The sequence below is a fragment of the Triturus cristatus genome, chromosome 3_2 (assembly GCF_964204655.1).
Source record: "Triturus cristatus chromosome 3_2, aTriCri1.1, whole genome shotgun sequence".
In the NCBI taxonomy this organism is placed as follows: Eukaryota; Metazoa; Chordata; class Amphibia; order Caudata; family Salamandridae; genus Triturus; species Triturus cristatus.
The window spans coordinates 825,373,211-825,389,575 of record NC_140584.1 but is presented as its reverse complement, the minus strand read 5'-3'; the positions used below and the strand labels follow the sequence as shown (position 1 = coordinate 825,389,575).

General features: G+C 45.2%; 1 protein-coding gene across 9 annotated transcripts in view; it reads left to right on the top strand.

The window, feature by feature from the left end:
• The first annotated feature begins 1,035 nt into the window (after positions 1–1,035).
• Positions 1,036–16,365, top strand: part of YWHAE (tyrosine 3-monooxygenase/tryptophan 5-monooxygenase activation protein epsilon) — a 202,761-nt gene continuing 187,431 nt past the window's right edge. For 6 of the 9 annotated variants that reach the window (XR_014980011.1, XR_014980012.1, XR_014980010.1 and 3 more), the window contains exon 1: positions 1,036–1,239. Coding sequence is in view for 4 of the 9 variants with exons in the window: in XM_085649041.1 (XP_085505167.1) it covers positions 1,173–1,239 (67 nt within the window). In the remaining 5 variants the exon portion in view is untranslated. Of the gene's footprint in view, positions 1,337–16,365 lie in introns of all 9 variants that reach the window. The other 3 variants (XR_014980009.1, XM_085649040.1, XM_085649042.1) reach the window with 1 other exon arrangement.

Below are 16,365 nucleotides of genomic sequence, written 5' to 3'. Positions count from 1 at the left end.
TTTCTAATTTTAAGGTAATTAGCAAGAAGCTTTCCGGCCTTATTCTGATCACCATAATATTTGGCAGTGGACTTTAATAAATATGAATTAGCCAGTTCTGTGGAAAGGCAATTGAATGCAAATTTATCTTTGACTAATTCATCAAGATCAGTGTTAGATTTAGAATTATAAAAGGAAGATTCTAATTGTTTAATACATGAAATAAGTGCCTTTGAGTTAAAGGAAGATCATTTGCATTTCCGGGCCACAAAGGAAATAATGAAATCTCTAGGAGCAAATTTAAAATTACCCCAAATAGTTTTGAAACCCCGTACAAGAGGTCTCTCGCTGCGCGAGCTCTTCTACGCACTGCAACGCTAGGCGCGAGACCTAATAAACAAGGTTGTGATTCTGTCTTCACTGCATATATGTGAAACTTTATAAAAAAGATAGAGAAAAAAAGAAAATAAAGACAAGAATCACAACCTTCTGTTTCTGGGTTATTGTTGTGGTGCATCCATACCTTTCAAATTGTCATTTGTAACCATGCACATTGGCAGCAGTTGCTTTTAGTGTGCGCACACATTGCTGCATAATTATGCTTAACGATACTATTTTGAACAACGCGTCAGGTGCAGTCTTTATGGTCCGGTGCCTTTGCTTCATTGGTAATTAAAAAAAAAATCCGACAGTGTATTCCCCCCATTGACTGTTATTGAAACAGGCAAATTAAGGAAGGAAGCATCCAACAATTAAGCTATTTCTGGCTTTAAAAGTCAGGATTCTACCGCTTGAATCTGGTCTAATCGCGTATACGAATAACGCTAAATTGGAGTTACATGTGTATGGTCACGAACTACTGAACATGGGAGGGTTTAACACAATGGGTAACTACTGACTTGTAAGGGGACCGACCGCCACCTAAAAGCACATTATCTATACCTCAGAATATGACTGCTGTTGTATGATGGGACAGCATAAAGCTTTGCACACGAGCCGTAGACCCCGCCCCCTCTGTTGCTGGGGACCTGTTGCCATGGAGCTCTGCGCCTGTCCGCGTGCGCAGGCGGAAGTGCCCGGATGAGCCGCCGCCATCTTGCCACGGACGGAGAGAGACAGGGAGCGGCGCCCGGAGCCCCAGAGTGAATCCGCGTCCATCCGCCCCGCCGTGTGCCACCCCTACCCCACACAGCATGGAACAAGAGCGCGAGGACCGCGTGTACCAGGCCAAATTGGCCGAGCAGGCCGAACGATATGACGGTGAGAACCGCGCCCGGGCCCAGCCGACCGGCACAAAATGGCGGCCGCTCTCAGGCGGGTGGAGGCGCGAGAGATTGGGTGGGCTGTAAAGAAGCAGGTAGGGGGACAGTAAATGAGACGGGTAACCTTCTAGGGTTAAGGGCAAGGAGGTAAAGCAGTGTGATTAAGAACCCTGCTGGTCAGGAAGGAGCAGGTGTAGGTTTACTGCAAGAATTCGTGAGGAGAGTGATGTTGAATGTTTAGCGAGGAAGCAATACAACTGTATAGAAGATTAGTGTGCATTGGGGTGTGCCAGGGAGTGTCGAAAGATAATGAGCAGCTGTTTAAATGAAGGGAGTGTCCCCAGAAAACAAGTGGGTCGTACTGGATGTAAAGGCGGGTGCGACTGAGCTCTTCCTGGGGTCGATAATGAAGAGGCTGTTTGTGGATGAAGATGGATGTGTTTCATGGGCGTAGACTGGGTGGGCCAGTTAGTGAAAAGGCAACGCTGTCCATTGGTTGGAATGGCTGGTTTGTCATTTTTTAATGGCGACCTGCACTAGCTACCTGGGTGCAGCATTGAAAATGTGTTATTAGGGAAGATGAAATGTGGAAATAAGAGGCATTCGGCGGTGAACCCACCACATACATGCACTTCTGGACCGCGTGCGTTAAATAATGGTGTTTGTCGAAATGCTCTGGCGATCAGAGGAGCCCATGGGAACCGATAAGTGGTTATCTCTGAAAAATACTAACGTTGTAGCAGAAGACTTGTACACTTTCGTCTGGGATGTTGGCTCAAGAGGCCAGTGGTGTTAACAGTCACTTGAAGACCGACGCTGTTTGTAACAGTCTCGATCAGTTGGCTGGCAGCTCAAGGAGTTCAGTGCAGAATATTCTCCTTAGTATTGTTTAATTGATGAGAATGTCTATTGTGCTTATCAGTTTGCTGGAGGTTGGCTGAGGCGTGAAACAGCTGATCAACGTTGGCTTGTGAGGTCATGAGTTATTATCCTCCCTCCGTGGCGAGTTTGGACCAGAGATTCATTTGTGTACATCAGTTTAATGGGTGATGTGTTATCAGCGTGTTGGCCAGTGGTGCCATCAATCAATTGTGTTGTACGCCATGACCATCGGTTATTGTACTGGAATAAAGAGTGGTTTATTCCCTCCTAGGCTGCATGTGACATGAGTGTTAACAGTTCTGATGTTTAAAACGTTGGCGGAACTTCTATTCTGGAGCGCACAATGATGAGTGTATTTAGAATTTAGGCAGGGTGGTATACCCTGTTATTTAAGGCTCCGCTATATTGACGTGCGCTAAGTTGTACTCGAGTGGTCTACATGCAGTGTCAAGTGTGACTGATCTAGGCCACATGGCAAAACACTTTACGTTGGCCTGTTCGTTCAGTTAATGATTCTGAAAGATAACATTCACCACCTCCCTGTTGAGTAAATCTGGATGGACTGCCATTGCAGCATGGCACTTGCATTGGAACACTATTTATCATGCAGGATGTGATTCCCGTGACAGAAGGAACGCGCATCATTCACTGATCGATGCACGTTTGCGCAGTATAGCACCGACAGCGGGCATACGTTCATTCCATCTTGATATTTGGGTCTGGTAGAACTCCATGAAGCGCGACACGCTATTGTTTGCTAAAACGTTTTGGGTCTGGTGTGTCTGCAGGATGTCGCTGGTAGAACTTCAAATGATCACCCTGGTGGGCGCGTCCGTCAGGCCTCGTCCTGTGCGGTACCTTACACAGACCAGTCACTTATATTGGACGCAGCGACTGCAAAACCTGAGACGTTTATTTTAATAAACATGTTGATTATGTTGATTTTTTATTTGAACGCTTTATTATGTTCCTCCAAAATATTAATTGTGGTTTGGCTGCCAAAACCTGTCGACATCCGCCCATGTTTCGTCAGAGGCTTGGGATTTTTTTTTTTAAAGTGTTTTATGAAGTGAGTTCTTGTTCTCTCGCCTATTGTCACTTGAATTGAGGTCTGACTTTACAGTCGGGACAGGTGAGATTTTAGTAGTACCAAGATGGGACATCAAAACGGGGACATGCTTTTGTGCATTTTGACATATCAATGCGGTTTAACTATTTAGCAGATCAGCGTGAAATTCGTCGAGTGCCAGTTAGGGCTGTTGACTTAAGTGACAAATTGATGCCCTTGTCCAGCATTCCATAATTTTGATGTGAAAAGCTGTCACGTCAATGAAAAACCTCAAAGGTAACACCAACATTAATTCTTAGGTCCGGAAGAGGGATAATTAAGCATAAATATATCACTAAAACTTTAACGCAACCTTTACTTCGTCTGTACAGAAATCGCTTGGCAAAGGTCGATACTATGACACACGAGCTGCAAAAATAACATTTTTATTTCTTGTACAAAATATATTTATTTTCACAATTCGTAATAAATATACATATTCACATTGCACAATTATTTCTTTATCATAAGCTCAACAACTATTAGTCGCATACATACCCAGCAACCCCACCTCACCCACTCACTAAGTTCCAAGGAACCAATTACAATCCGATCAGATCAATGCATATGCCGCATCTGTTCAACAATACTGGGTCATTTATTATCAATGGACTATACAAGGAAACTGCGATCTATTTACTGCCACGTCTGTGGCCTAAGTGAGAATATTTTTATTTAAGGAGAAAACACAGAGATGCGACACTGTATCTTGCACTTCTGTAAGATTCGGGTTTATAGTGTGGCAGGGCTGCCATGATTAGGCTGGGGATGTGATCTATGGGTTTGGTTTCGCAATGGGTGGAGACAATAGAGCGTTGGGTTGCAAGGCAGAAAGTTGACTGCTGGCACGGTTTAGTACCCCTGCATCTTTGTGGGCATAACTCATTGCCCTCCCTTTTGTAGAAAGGGGTGAGGCGTTGTGGAATTTATTTGGCATAGCCATGTGAATCCTGTCATGCATACGAGCCTGGATGAAGCTCTAGACTGGATTTTCCATATTTGAGTCTTGTATCAGTTTGCAGTAGCCATTAATACTTTGTAGGAATCTGTTGTGTATGTAATCCAAGAGGTTAGCATATTTGCCCACTGCTTTTCTATCCAATACCGAAGCAGGTGCATTTGATTGTATGCTCATCTGGTTAATAAGACCGACCTGCATCTGCACATACTTCTTGAAAACGTTCTCCACAGGCCTATAGATGACAATACAAGAATTTTTTTTCTTGAATAAAGTGCAACTCTGTTTTAAAAAGGCATGGGATGCATCCAACATACCTTCCACTCAGGGGCACATAACAGCTTGTCTCGTATCGACTACCTCCTTGTTCCAGCATCCCAAATAGGCGACATCCGAGAGATTAAACATATGTCGAGGGGTATTTCTGACCACTCTCCCATATGGATGGAACTGGTCCTGGGTGAGAAACTGATGAGGAGCAGCGCTCGAAAAATTATTTCATTTTTACTAGACCTGCAGGGCTAGTAACCTAAAAAATTTACTCAACCTAAATGAAATGCACTTGACCTCAGTCTCTGAAAGCGGAGCAAATGTGACAAGTTAACAAGATTTAAAGGCATTTTCATTGCTCATTCAGTTTGTAAGCAATAAAGATGCCTTTAAATCTTGCTATCTTGTCCCATTTCCTCTGCTTTCAGAGACAGAGGTCAAAAGTCAGTTTGTCTTCCTACTCGCCAGACCTAAAAATAGCTAGTCCTAATTAAATCTGGCTCGCAAATGCAAGCGGGGCGAGTGGTAAACCCCTGGCACCCAAGAAATCCTGTGGTCAAAAAGGCACTATTGCAAGCTATAGACAATTATTTCCTGGAAAACAAGAACTCAGTACCCTCATCCCAAACTCTGTGGGAGGCCTTTAAAACAGTGCTTAGGGGGCAGGCGCTCTCACTGATTGCAGGTGCACGAAGAGAAAAATCAAGATCTGGTCTGTCTGGAAAATGAGATCCTCCTCCTGGAAAAGTGGGGGCGGGGACGCAGAGAGGTTACACACCCTAAAACTCAAAAGGGACGAATGCAAAGCTATTGCCACTGATATGGCCAATACTTTGGGCAGAGACGAGGACGGAAGACTGTAGGCCTGGGGGACAAAGCTGGGAAGTTGCTTGCCTGGTTAGATAAGAAAGAGATGACAAGTAGACTGGTACCAGAGAGATCCGAAGAGTCGGGTGGGAAAATAACTGATCCGCAAGAAATAGTCAACAAGTTTGAGTATTATCGCTCCATATACCGGGCGAGTTCGACCCTAACGGAGGACGACTCCCTGGCCCTGCTTTCTGATACACAACTCCCCAGACTCACCACAAAAGAAAACAAGCATTTGCAATACAATAGGTCTCGCAATTGCGAGATTTTGAGCTATTGGTATTGCAAATGAGACTGCCTTTTATTTTGTGTTTTAAAAACCTGCAATAATAAAAGGCATTTTGTCATTTACAATACCAATAGGTCAAAATTTCAATAATGCGAGACATATTGTATTGCAAATATTTGTTGTTTACAAGCGCCCCATGCTGGCTTTCACGTTAATGGAGGTCATGTCACTTTCTTAAGACGAGCCGTGCCTAAAGAAATGTCTGCGGCAGCTATCGAAGTGAATGCGCGGCATGGGGCACTTTTACCCCAAAATAGCATTTGTTTGTCAAGTTGACAAATGTTTTTTTTTTTGTAAAGCTCCCTGTGAAACCGTGCATGGCACGCTGAATGTTGCAGGAACGCATGTAGTGCCTGCAGTAGGAGAAACCATTAAAGAAAATAGTGCTTATAGAATAAATAAAACTTAACCTGCAACAATCGAAGTAAAAGGGCCAGTCCTCATGGAAGGTTAGAAATTAAGACAAGGCAGTGCTAAGGAGGGACTAACAAGCCTATTAACGAATTAGAAGGCAGCATTTAGGAAGGACAATGGAACAAGCCAATGACATGTTGGCGGGGCTTCAAGTTCATAAAGCATGGCTCGCAGAGAAGCGCACGCGCTTCCCATGCTCGACCTTAAAAGTGAAAAGCGGCTCAAGGGGGTAGAGAAAAATGAGAAAAATGTGGAAAAGGAGCAGATGTTGAATTGGAGAAGGCATATGTCACACTCCGCTTTGTCAAAGGGGATAACACTACGCTTTATCGTGCATTATCTGTATTTTAATGTTTTACTTGGAATCGGTGGTTGTTTAATTGTTCCCTGTGGCCTTGTCTGCAAATGAAGAGCCCCTTTTTCATCAAAATATGTAACCGCATAATTCATCTGTTTGACGTACAGCATCATGGGTAATTTATTCTTTAGAGCACTAATTTAAAGCCCTGATTCTCTGTGAAGTTTTGAAGTGATTGTTGCATGGAGAAAGCTATTACTTGCAATTGAGTTGAGCTTATTCTTACGGTTCTAGTTACAGCTTTCCCATTGTATCAAAGTGTGATCTTTAGAAAATCACTCTTTCCAAAGCTCCTTAATCTCACAGAAAGTAGACTTGCTGGGGAACCCGCTAAATATTGGCAATAGGCGCTATGGAAAGAAGTAGACATATATATATTTGCGGAGAAGGCATAGCTTCGTTGCCATCAGGTAACTCCTCACAAATGTTTTCTGTATTCAGCCCAATTACGTGGGCATTGGTAGGCATTGGAGGCCTAGCAATACAACCCAGCACTTGTGAGACAGAAAACAGGATTGTGGAATAGCGAAGACCAAGTTTAAACTGTTTTCAGTATAAACCGCCTCAAATATGGCTTTAAAGATTGACAGGTCATTGTTTTGTTGATTAATTCAGTACTGCAAAGACATCTAACTGTAAAAAAAGTGGCTTCTTACATTGTGCAAACGCTTTCATGTTGATTGAAGCCAAGGTCAAAGAATCAGCATAGACTAGCTTCGCTTAAAGGAGAAGTCGTTCGGCCTTTTGTTGCCGACGTTCTACAGTGGTCGCGTTTATTATGTGGTGCGGCGCAGCAGCGATTCATGGAGCAATAGTCAGCTTTCACAAATGAAGATTCCTCCATTCTCTCCATGTTATGTTTATTTTGGTGGTATGCAAGGCACAACTTCACTGTAACACCATGGACAGCAAAAGGGAGACGCAGGAAGTGTGTGCCGTGATGTTGTCTCCTATGTTTTGAGCGTGCCTTAGACATGGATGTTGTACGCATTTTAATGACAAAAAAGCTCAATATAAAATGTAAACACTTGAGCGTCCGGGGAGGGAGGGAGCAAATACTCCTGACTTGTAGGTATGATGTTACCTGTATCGTATTGCTGGGTGCAATGACAGAAACAGCAACATACAAATCTGGCGGCACACTATGCTGAGCACAGATTTTTAGCTTGAGTGTTTTTAAGCCACGCCCCTACTTACTGACCACACCCCTTTGAGAGACCCCCCCGTTTTTTCATCCCACTTAAAGCCCTGTTTCGCACGCTATCCTGAAATGACACGAAAGTGTCCTTTACTATCTAACTTCCCCATTGTGCCTATCGTAGAAGTGATCTTTACTGTGTGCGACACCCTCACGTGCACACTTCTCTCGGGTCATCTCTATGGCGACTAGTTGCATCTAAGCTTCCAGGAAAGGGTTTCATTTAATCAGTGAGGCACTCTGGGAGCTTGATGCGCCTAGCTGCCAGGACACCTTGGTGCACTGAACTCCATAAGCGAAGTAATGCAGCGATATAATGTCGAGTTACCAATCGGTGCACTGAATAACATTACATTAACTACTATTAACACCTGTTTAAAGCGCTTATAAAAAATTAGGACAGCATCAAGTGCTGTATACAATAGTTATCATTACAGTGGTCATAGGTCACGCGTGCACCTTTCGGTAAATAGTCTAGGGCTGGCAGAAATTGTCACAGATTGACGTGCTGCAGGCACGTACGGCTGTACAGACAGCAAGCACTACTTTCAAGGGCAGGGTGCCTCGCTGTTCTACGGTATGAACTTTCTAGCATGCTCTTTAGTACAGACCGCAACAGTCACTGCTCTCGGATTTTGTTGCTGTATTATATAGCGCGAACTCAACGTGAAGGTATCGGAGCGCTTTACATGAGCACCAATTCCATTACAGAAGGACACATTCGTTTTTTAGGCACAAGGAGATTACGGGATTTGCTCAGAATCACAGGGTGGTGAGCGGACGCAGAGACTCCAACCTGTTCCCCAGCTTCAAAGTCGGTAGCTCTAGCCGTTAGGCCACGTTCCCCGTACAGGCCACGTTCCCCGTACAGAAAGCAAACAGACTTCTCTCAGGACCTAACACTTGTGTGGTGTGGTTGTCTATCTACACTGCTCTATAGAAGACTGCAGGCAGCTCCCCAGGACAGACTCCTCACACTGCTCCCCAGTACAGACTGCTCCCCAGTACAGCTGCTCCCCTGTACTGACCGCTGACAGTCTTTCCTGGACACAGATTGCTCAGACAGCTGCTTGGTAGAGACTGCTCGTGCTGCACCCCATAGGAGTCTGCATGAGTTTGTCTCGACTAATCTCCAGTGTAGAGTGCTTGCCAGGTTTTCCTAAGTCGGACTGCGCACACTGCTCCTCGGTACAGACTGCCCCCCGGTACTGACTGCTCCTCCTTATACTGGTAGAGACAGCTGGCAGGCTGCCAGGACACACAGGTACAGACTGTCTACAGCGCTCTCCAGTACAGGCTGCTGGCATGCTCCCCAAGACCAACTGAACGCACTGCTTCCCAAGACAGCCTGCTCCCCCCCGGTACCATCTGCCCATCCTCGGTTGACATCGGTTTCATTCACATCTCTTGCGGTACAGTGCTTCGCTGCCCTGTGCAGGTGAAAAGCGCTGTGGGAGAGCCGTGGTATTAAAACGACCTGTCCAATATCACGTGGTCCTGCTCGTAACACAAGTAAGGGCTGAGAGGAAGCCAGGGGTGAGAAACCCAGGGGAGGCTTGGCAAATGCTAAATTGAATTGCAAAATGTCTTGTGGGAGCCCTGTGTGGATTATTAGGGAACAGAGTGTAGATAGATAGAGTCCTCAAGGCGCTATCGTTTCCTCGGCGGGTGTGAGGCAGGGGAGGGGTGGCCAGGGACTGTCAAACAGCTTGTGATCCTCGGCAGGGCTGTGAAGGCAGGCGACCGCCACGTGATGCCAACTACTGAGCCGTGAAATGACCCCCGGGCCCAGCAGTGAGTAACTTCACACCCGCCTCCTCCCCGCCCCGCTCTTAAATAACACACGTCTCTTCTTAGAAAGGGAGGGGGGGACCGCTTACACTGAGAGCAGTGAGGGAAGAACAGTTTACAACCGACCCACCCCCGGCTCAGGTTAAACGGAGTTAGGGATGGCTTTTAGTTCCATAGCTCCCAACCCTTTCCTCAGCCACTTTTCTAGACACTGGATTAGCAGTGGTTAGACAGGACATTTTAGCTTCCTTGACTTGCTAGCGTTAGTAGTGGCCAAGCGTAGACTTCGGGAGGTGAAGTGATGGTCAATAGAAAATGCAACATAACACAGACGACTCCTATTTTAAATCATGGCAGAGCTTTTTAACAGCTTCTTCTGTTACACATTAAATGGCGTATTTCAAATGAACACTACAAAAACATGCATTAAAGTTTGCTGTTAGACTATCAAAACAGCCACTAGATGGAAATATAACCCCATAGTAATAGACAGCATGAACTAAAAATTAACAAGTGCGTGGTGGGAGCCCGTGAAAACTACCATCGCTAGAGGGGAGACGCCAGAGAGGAGACGCCATGCGCTTGCTTATCGCCTGTCCGTGCGCCCACATGGTTTGTCTCCCTTCGCTAGCAAAACCGACAACCATAGTCTCGCCAAGGCGAAGCACTGCATGCGCTGCGTTTGCTAGGCGAGACCTAAAAATGAACTGGATAGCTAGTTCACCAACAATGAAATTGCTTAGGCAATTGGGAACCTGCAGTCAGGCAAAGCCCTGGGTCCAAATGGCCTACCGATTGTTATACAAGTTGAAGCCAGACCTAATAGCCTCGCACCTACTGGCCATGCTCGAGGAGAGTTGAGAGGTGGGATTGCTTCCCCACGACTATAGGGTAGCTACATTGGTCACAATACACAGGGTAAACCCATGCATCAGTGTGCTTCGTATAAACTAATTTCTTAACTAAATGTAGAACCAAAAGTCCTAGCTAAACTACTGGCGACGCGCTTGATTCAGGTGATCATTTCTTTGGTACACCCAGATCAGTCCGGCTTTATGCCTCATCATAACATTGCGCTAAACTTGAGGAGATTACATGCGGTGGAAGCCGCAGTCGTGGTCTCGCTAGACGCTACAATGGCATTCGACACCATAGAATGGCCATACTTGTTTTTGGTCTTGACTAAGATGGGCTTTGGCCCCAACTTTATGAGCTGGGTGCGTCTCCTTTACACTAAACCTTTGGCGCAAGTGGTGATTAACAACAAAAAAGTCTGAGGTGTTCGAGCTGGGCCGTGGGACTCTCCAGGGTTGGCCGTTGACCCCCTTACACTAGAGCCCTCGGCGGCATGGATCCGCAGAAACCTGGTAATCCGGGGACTGAAGTGGTCTGAAGCGTGGGAGGACCGCATATCTCATTATGCGGATGATATCCTGTTGTACCTCTCCTCTCCTAAGGCGTAGCTTCACAGAGTGCTTAACATATTTACAACATTTCGGTAAATACTATGGGTACACAATTAACTGGATTAAGTCCCTGTTGTATGTCCTCAGTGGAGTCTCCTCCTCTGCCCAGTGGATGTCCTATCCAGGTGACAAGGGATGGCTTCAAATATTTGGGAATCTCGATCACGTCAGATTCCAGGATATGTTATTAACGAAACTTGCTCCCGCCCCTGCAGAGACAAAAGCGAGACGTAGCTAGCTGGAAGGCGCTCCCTCTATCCTTATTGGGTAGGGCAGCGTTGATCAAAATGTGATGTCGCTACAGCGGTTCCTCTACGTGCTCCAAAACTTCCCAGAACCGGTCCCGGGGCGATATTTTAAGGAGATTGGAGGTCTTCAGGGAGAATTACTTTGGGACCGTCGACCCCCGTATCCCCTTGCAGAAATTAGCCTTGAGTTGGTACGACGGGTGGGGGTCGGGCTCCTGGATGTTAAAAATATAATTGGGTGGCCCATCTAACCGCAATTAATCATTGCACATACCGCTGCTGGGACGACCCAGGCTACAGGATGGACAAATGGTTACTGCCAAACAGCAAATATAATGCCACATTATACTCCAGGCCCAGCGATTTTCCCTGACGGGACCGACCAAACACGCGGTACAGGTATGGCATGCTGCCAATCGAATCTTGGGATGGGATCGGAAGCTCACACTGGCTACTCCACTATGGGACTCTGAACAGTTGGGCACCCTGAGGACCACAAAGGGGTCACAAAGATTGGAGACCTGTGGAGAGGGCGAGGTGGTCACATTTGCATTTCTTCAACAGGAATATAAGCTGGCCACCACTGAACACTTTCAATATCTGCAGGTGAGGCACGCCCTAACATCACTCCTGCCGAAGGTTATCACTCCCCCAGGATCCTCACAGCTGGAGGACAGGTTGCGTGATGGATAGATGGCGACGAAAGCGATATCCCTAACTTGTAAAAAGTTGATTAGTAACACCCCTGACCCCCCTCAAACAGCTCTGGAACGTTGGGAGGGGGGTGGACTGGAACTTGATGAGGACTGGCCAGAGGCACTGGCCTCTCCTCGGGAGGTCGCAATCTCCTCCAGACAGCGACTAGTTCAGATCAAGATTCTCCACAGAATCTATATTACGGGCCTCAGCTCGTCAAAATGGGTAAAGCAGGCGAGGGAATATGTAGAAGACGGTGTGGATTCACAGGTACATTAATGCATATTGTGTGGGAATGTGAGCATATCCAGAACCTCTGGAAGGGAATCCATGACCGTATTGGTGAGATCCTCGGGTTGAGACTTGGAACCAAAAGATATCTTCTAAATATATGGGAATCCACCGACTTAAGCAGTAAAGGCAAAATATGAGCAGCAATATGTTTGATGGTGGCAAAAAGGGATATAGCTTAACTGTGGGGTTCCAGGGTATTGCCCAAGGTGAAGCTCTGAAAGCCGATAAGAACTGGTGCATGATCCGAGAAAAAACGGTATACATTGCACGGGGGTGCCCCAAAAAATGGTCTGCTATATGGAGCAATTGGAATGACTACCGTGGCAATATTTGTACCCCGCCATGTGTCCCTTCTCTTGAAGATCCCGCAACGCCATAATTGTCGATAAACCACTATATAATGCATATACATTGTCAAAATTCTCCATGTATGTATATTGGTATTTACAATTATCCCTGCTATTTGTGCTTAACAGCTATCGACTCTTGTTCAAGAAAAAGAAATTAAAAAGGCATGGAATACCGTGCCACCTAACTGCTTTTAAGTGCTCCTCAAAAGTACTAAACTGGATAAGTGGTAACTAGCTGAAGCTTAAGTTGAGCGCGTCTGGATTGTTGGATTGGAGCTAGTGTTTTGTGTTGCAAGATTGACGTCCTTTTCAATAAATATATTGGCTACCTGAATTGGGGTTTCTTGTTTCTTTTTCTTTTTTTTGTCCTTGTTGCTATTTGGGTGGCATGGAAAGCACCCCCTTTTAATTCCCCTCCACGGCACAATTGGATTATGAGAATGCTATCAATGAAACTGTGCCATTTTGACATTGGCCACTAGTGGGGGGAGGGGGGGGGGGGGTGTTGTATGTATGTTCTAAACACGACCTGAATGCTGGCAGAACTGAAGTACAACAGCAGGTTACTCTTGGGACTTTCAAATAGTTCAGCTTCTTATTCATAAAAAATCCTCTCTCGGGAGCTGGGTGTTCATAAGAACTGGAATGCAAGTCAAGAAATATCTAATTAGTAATTAGTTGTTTGCAGTTTCTATATTGTGTTCAGGGCTCATATTTACTGTTTCTTTTGTGATTTAAGTTAAGACTAGTGCAATTGGTAAGTGGGTCTGAGACCGCACACGTCTGTATTTTTCCCACCCTGCGCTGAGAACATCAAGAAACCTGATTAGAGTTCATTCATTTATATTCAGAAGTGAATAGTCTTTATGGACTTGGTAGCCATCTGGACCTATTAAGTGATGTGTGTTTTAACATATGTTGTAAGCAGTCCATTACTGTACACTTTTCACCTAAGGAGTAGGATATTGGTAGTTTTGTAAACTAGTGATCAGGGTGTGAAATTAGTTCAAAGCCCAATAAACAGTTCTCTTAAGCTACACCTGGTCAGTTGTTTTGGCTAAATGTATATATTGAGTGCAGGGAGTGAGATGCAGCTGCACAGCGCTACAAGACTCCTTTATCCCCTGGGGTACGGCATCGCTGTCCTCAATGGCAGTATGCTGGGTTGCGGGCAGCCAGAACGATCTGAAACCCCTGCCCACGCCCACCCTTCTTCCCCCCTCCCAATGTGGTATAGACCTTAAATTGTTTTAGAAGTGGCCAAAGGCAGGAAAGGTGGAAGACTGTATGGGTGAAAAAGATCAAGATTCTAACGTGCTTCTGCGACAGGTGCAGAAAATTAAGACCTCAACTGGGAAATTGTCTGTGATGCGTGTGAAGATGTTGGGTGCTACAGAATGGGAGGTCCCTCCTGCTTGATGATGGCACCGGAGAGGTCACTGGTTACTTGTTTGTTGTCATCAGTAGCATTCAGCTATCCTCTGTAGGTGCTGCAGTGGCGTAATCCAGTCTTCAACAGGGAGATGGAGTTGTACCACACTCTGGACACTTCAGCTAGAAATAATGCTACATCAGAACAGCTCTCTGATTATTTTGGGCAGAAGTAGACCTGGGCTGTCGCCTGCAATCTTGGACTGCTTCACTGATCTCAAAGGATGGCTGTGGCAACAGCTTTGGCAACTGCCAGAGAATACTTGAGGGGATCCTGGAGAGGAGTCTCTACAGAATTGTGTGAAATTGTTTTAAATCGAATGCCACAGATTGCCTGAGGAGAGGCATGTTAGGTCAGGACAAACAATGCTAAAAGGTAGATGCTTCTCTATCAGCGATAGAGTAAGCACCACTGCATCTTGACCTACTGGCATGGTACTTGATTCTGTATTAGGAGTTTCCCACAGATAACCAACCGTACCCTGCATATCCAGTCAAAGAGGAAGAAAGAGAAAAGCTCCATTGCCCTTAGCAAACGGACACATTCTGCTCTTCTTGCCTGCCTGCTGCCTTCTCCACATCTCTTAAGGAAGATGAGGTAGAATTTACCCGTGCGCTAATTTTTCAACTGATGTCACTGGATTGCGATTATCAAGTGTCTGTTATGATCAACTCTAGTTTTTTTAGTGCAGTGACCAAACTGAGACATGAAAATAAAGTACCGCTGTGACAGAGGTGGCAGCTGCACACATTGCAGAGCAGGTTTGTAGATATGCAATGGATGATTTGAAGAATAGTCAATGTTGGGATAATCTACGAGCTTTCATTATTAGCGAATGCTGGGTACTGAAGAGCCGGTTCACTATTTGGCTGTTTCAGAAGTTTTTTCAAGATGTGCCACAATCGGATATTGATTTACAGGTTCTGTATGCTCATAACTTTACCGTCTGAGAAAGGGGGGGAAAAACTACCCTTATGGTTATTAATCACTTGTGTGGTCAAGATTCCTGTACCGCTCATCCTAGATCTGACTTTCTCTGCACTGGAAACACTTCCTTTTGTGCCAGCTTTTTTTATGGAAGAGGAATTGTAGGCTACCATTTTAAAGTGGGTGGCTTCTCCTTGGCGGTCGAGCTTCCATGGCATCTTTGTCAAATGATCTGTTTTAGACAGCTTGTGTGATAGTTTCTCTTCCAGAGATTGGACAACGGTTATTTTTTTTGTCAGAGTTTAAAGTGCCAGAGCTGGTGGCTAAAAAGACTCAAGAACAGGCAGCAATGAGCCATATAGTCCTAATTCTGCTTTATGACAAAAAGAACAAGCATTGGCATAGCCAATAGGTCTCGCTTTTGGGACCTTATAAGTGTTTAGCCATGCAACAGTTGCATAACTAAATACTTATAAGGTCCCAAAAGCGAGACCTATTGGCTATGCAAAGAGAAAGTAATCGCGGTGCGCGAGCCCGCGCACATGCACTGTAGCTCTAGGCTGGCCTGGTAGCACTTTTTGGAGCCCTCTCAATAAGTCTCGCCAGACCAGCGCATGCGCTGGGTCAGGCGAGACCTAAAAATGTATGCATGTTAACCGGTGTTGAGGATGCTCCTGTAGGAAATGTAGTGTTGTATGGTCTTGATGGGACCCATCAAGCCTTGCTTAGGGTTTATTTTTAATTTAAAGTTTTCCAGTTTTATGAAAAGCAGGAAAAATGTGTGAAAAATAGTGCTTGGCATCGTAAGGAGTTACTATTTCTCAAATGGCAAATTGTTTCTTTTTCCACTCCCCAGCGGGCGTTTTGCATCTTGGAAGTTAAAGGGTGTGCATAATGCTAGTAATAGATGAATGGTGTTGTAAGAGTTCAGAGTATTAGGGCTAGCTTAGTGTGTTTGCACGAGACACTGCCTCCAAAGAACAGGAATTGCTTCATCACCAGTGTTAGCAAATGACACGGGGATTTTGGTATTTTTTATTGAGTGGCTCTTAGTACAGAAAGGCAGATTAGCAGTTATCATGCTCATGAACGTTGGCATTGGAGAGATGGTAAATAGGGATGGTTATTTGTTGGGTATGTATCTTAAACTTTGATCGACTACCAATAAAATATTTTTCTATTTTTGCTACAGAATTGTGGCGCAGTCTGGCCATTCTATGGGGGACTTAAATTGGCATACAGTATTGCGTCTGTTTGGGAATGGTAGGTGTAGGCTTGCTAGGATGATGCTTGATAAGGAGATGGCTTTTGATAAATGTGCTTGTCTATTCCTGTATAACCATGATCCATTTAGGTCTTGGGGTTCAGTTTTGGCGATATATACAAGGTCTTATTCGGTAGGTCTTCTATGATGGGAGCAATTTGAGAACCTTGTTTTGTGGCCAGGGGTCTTCTGGTGTGCACAATCTCGTCTTTGTTTGCACTCTGCTTTCAGGCTTATCCTTGATGCTTTGCAACTTTAGAGGCTATCAAGAAAGTGGTTTTGAATGGGGTGAAGGCCAAAGTGTCTTGT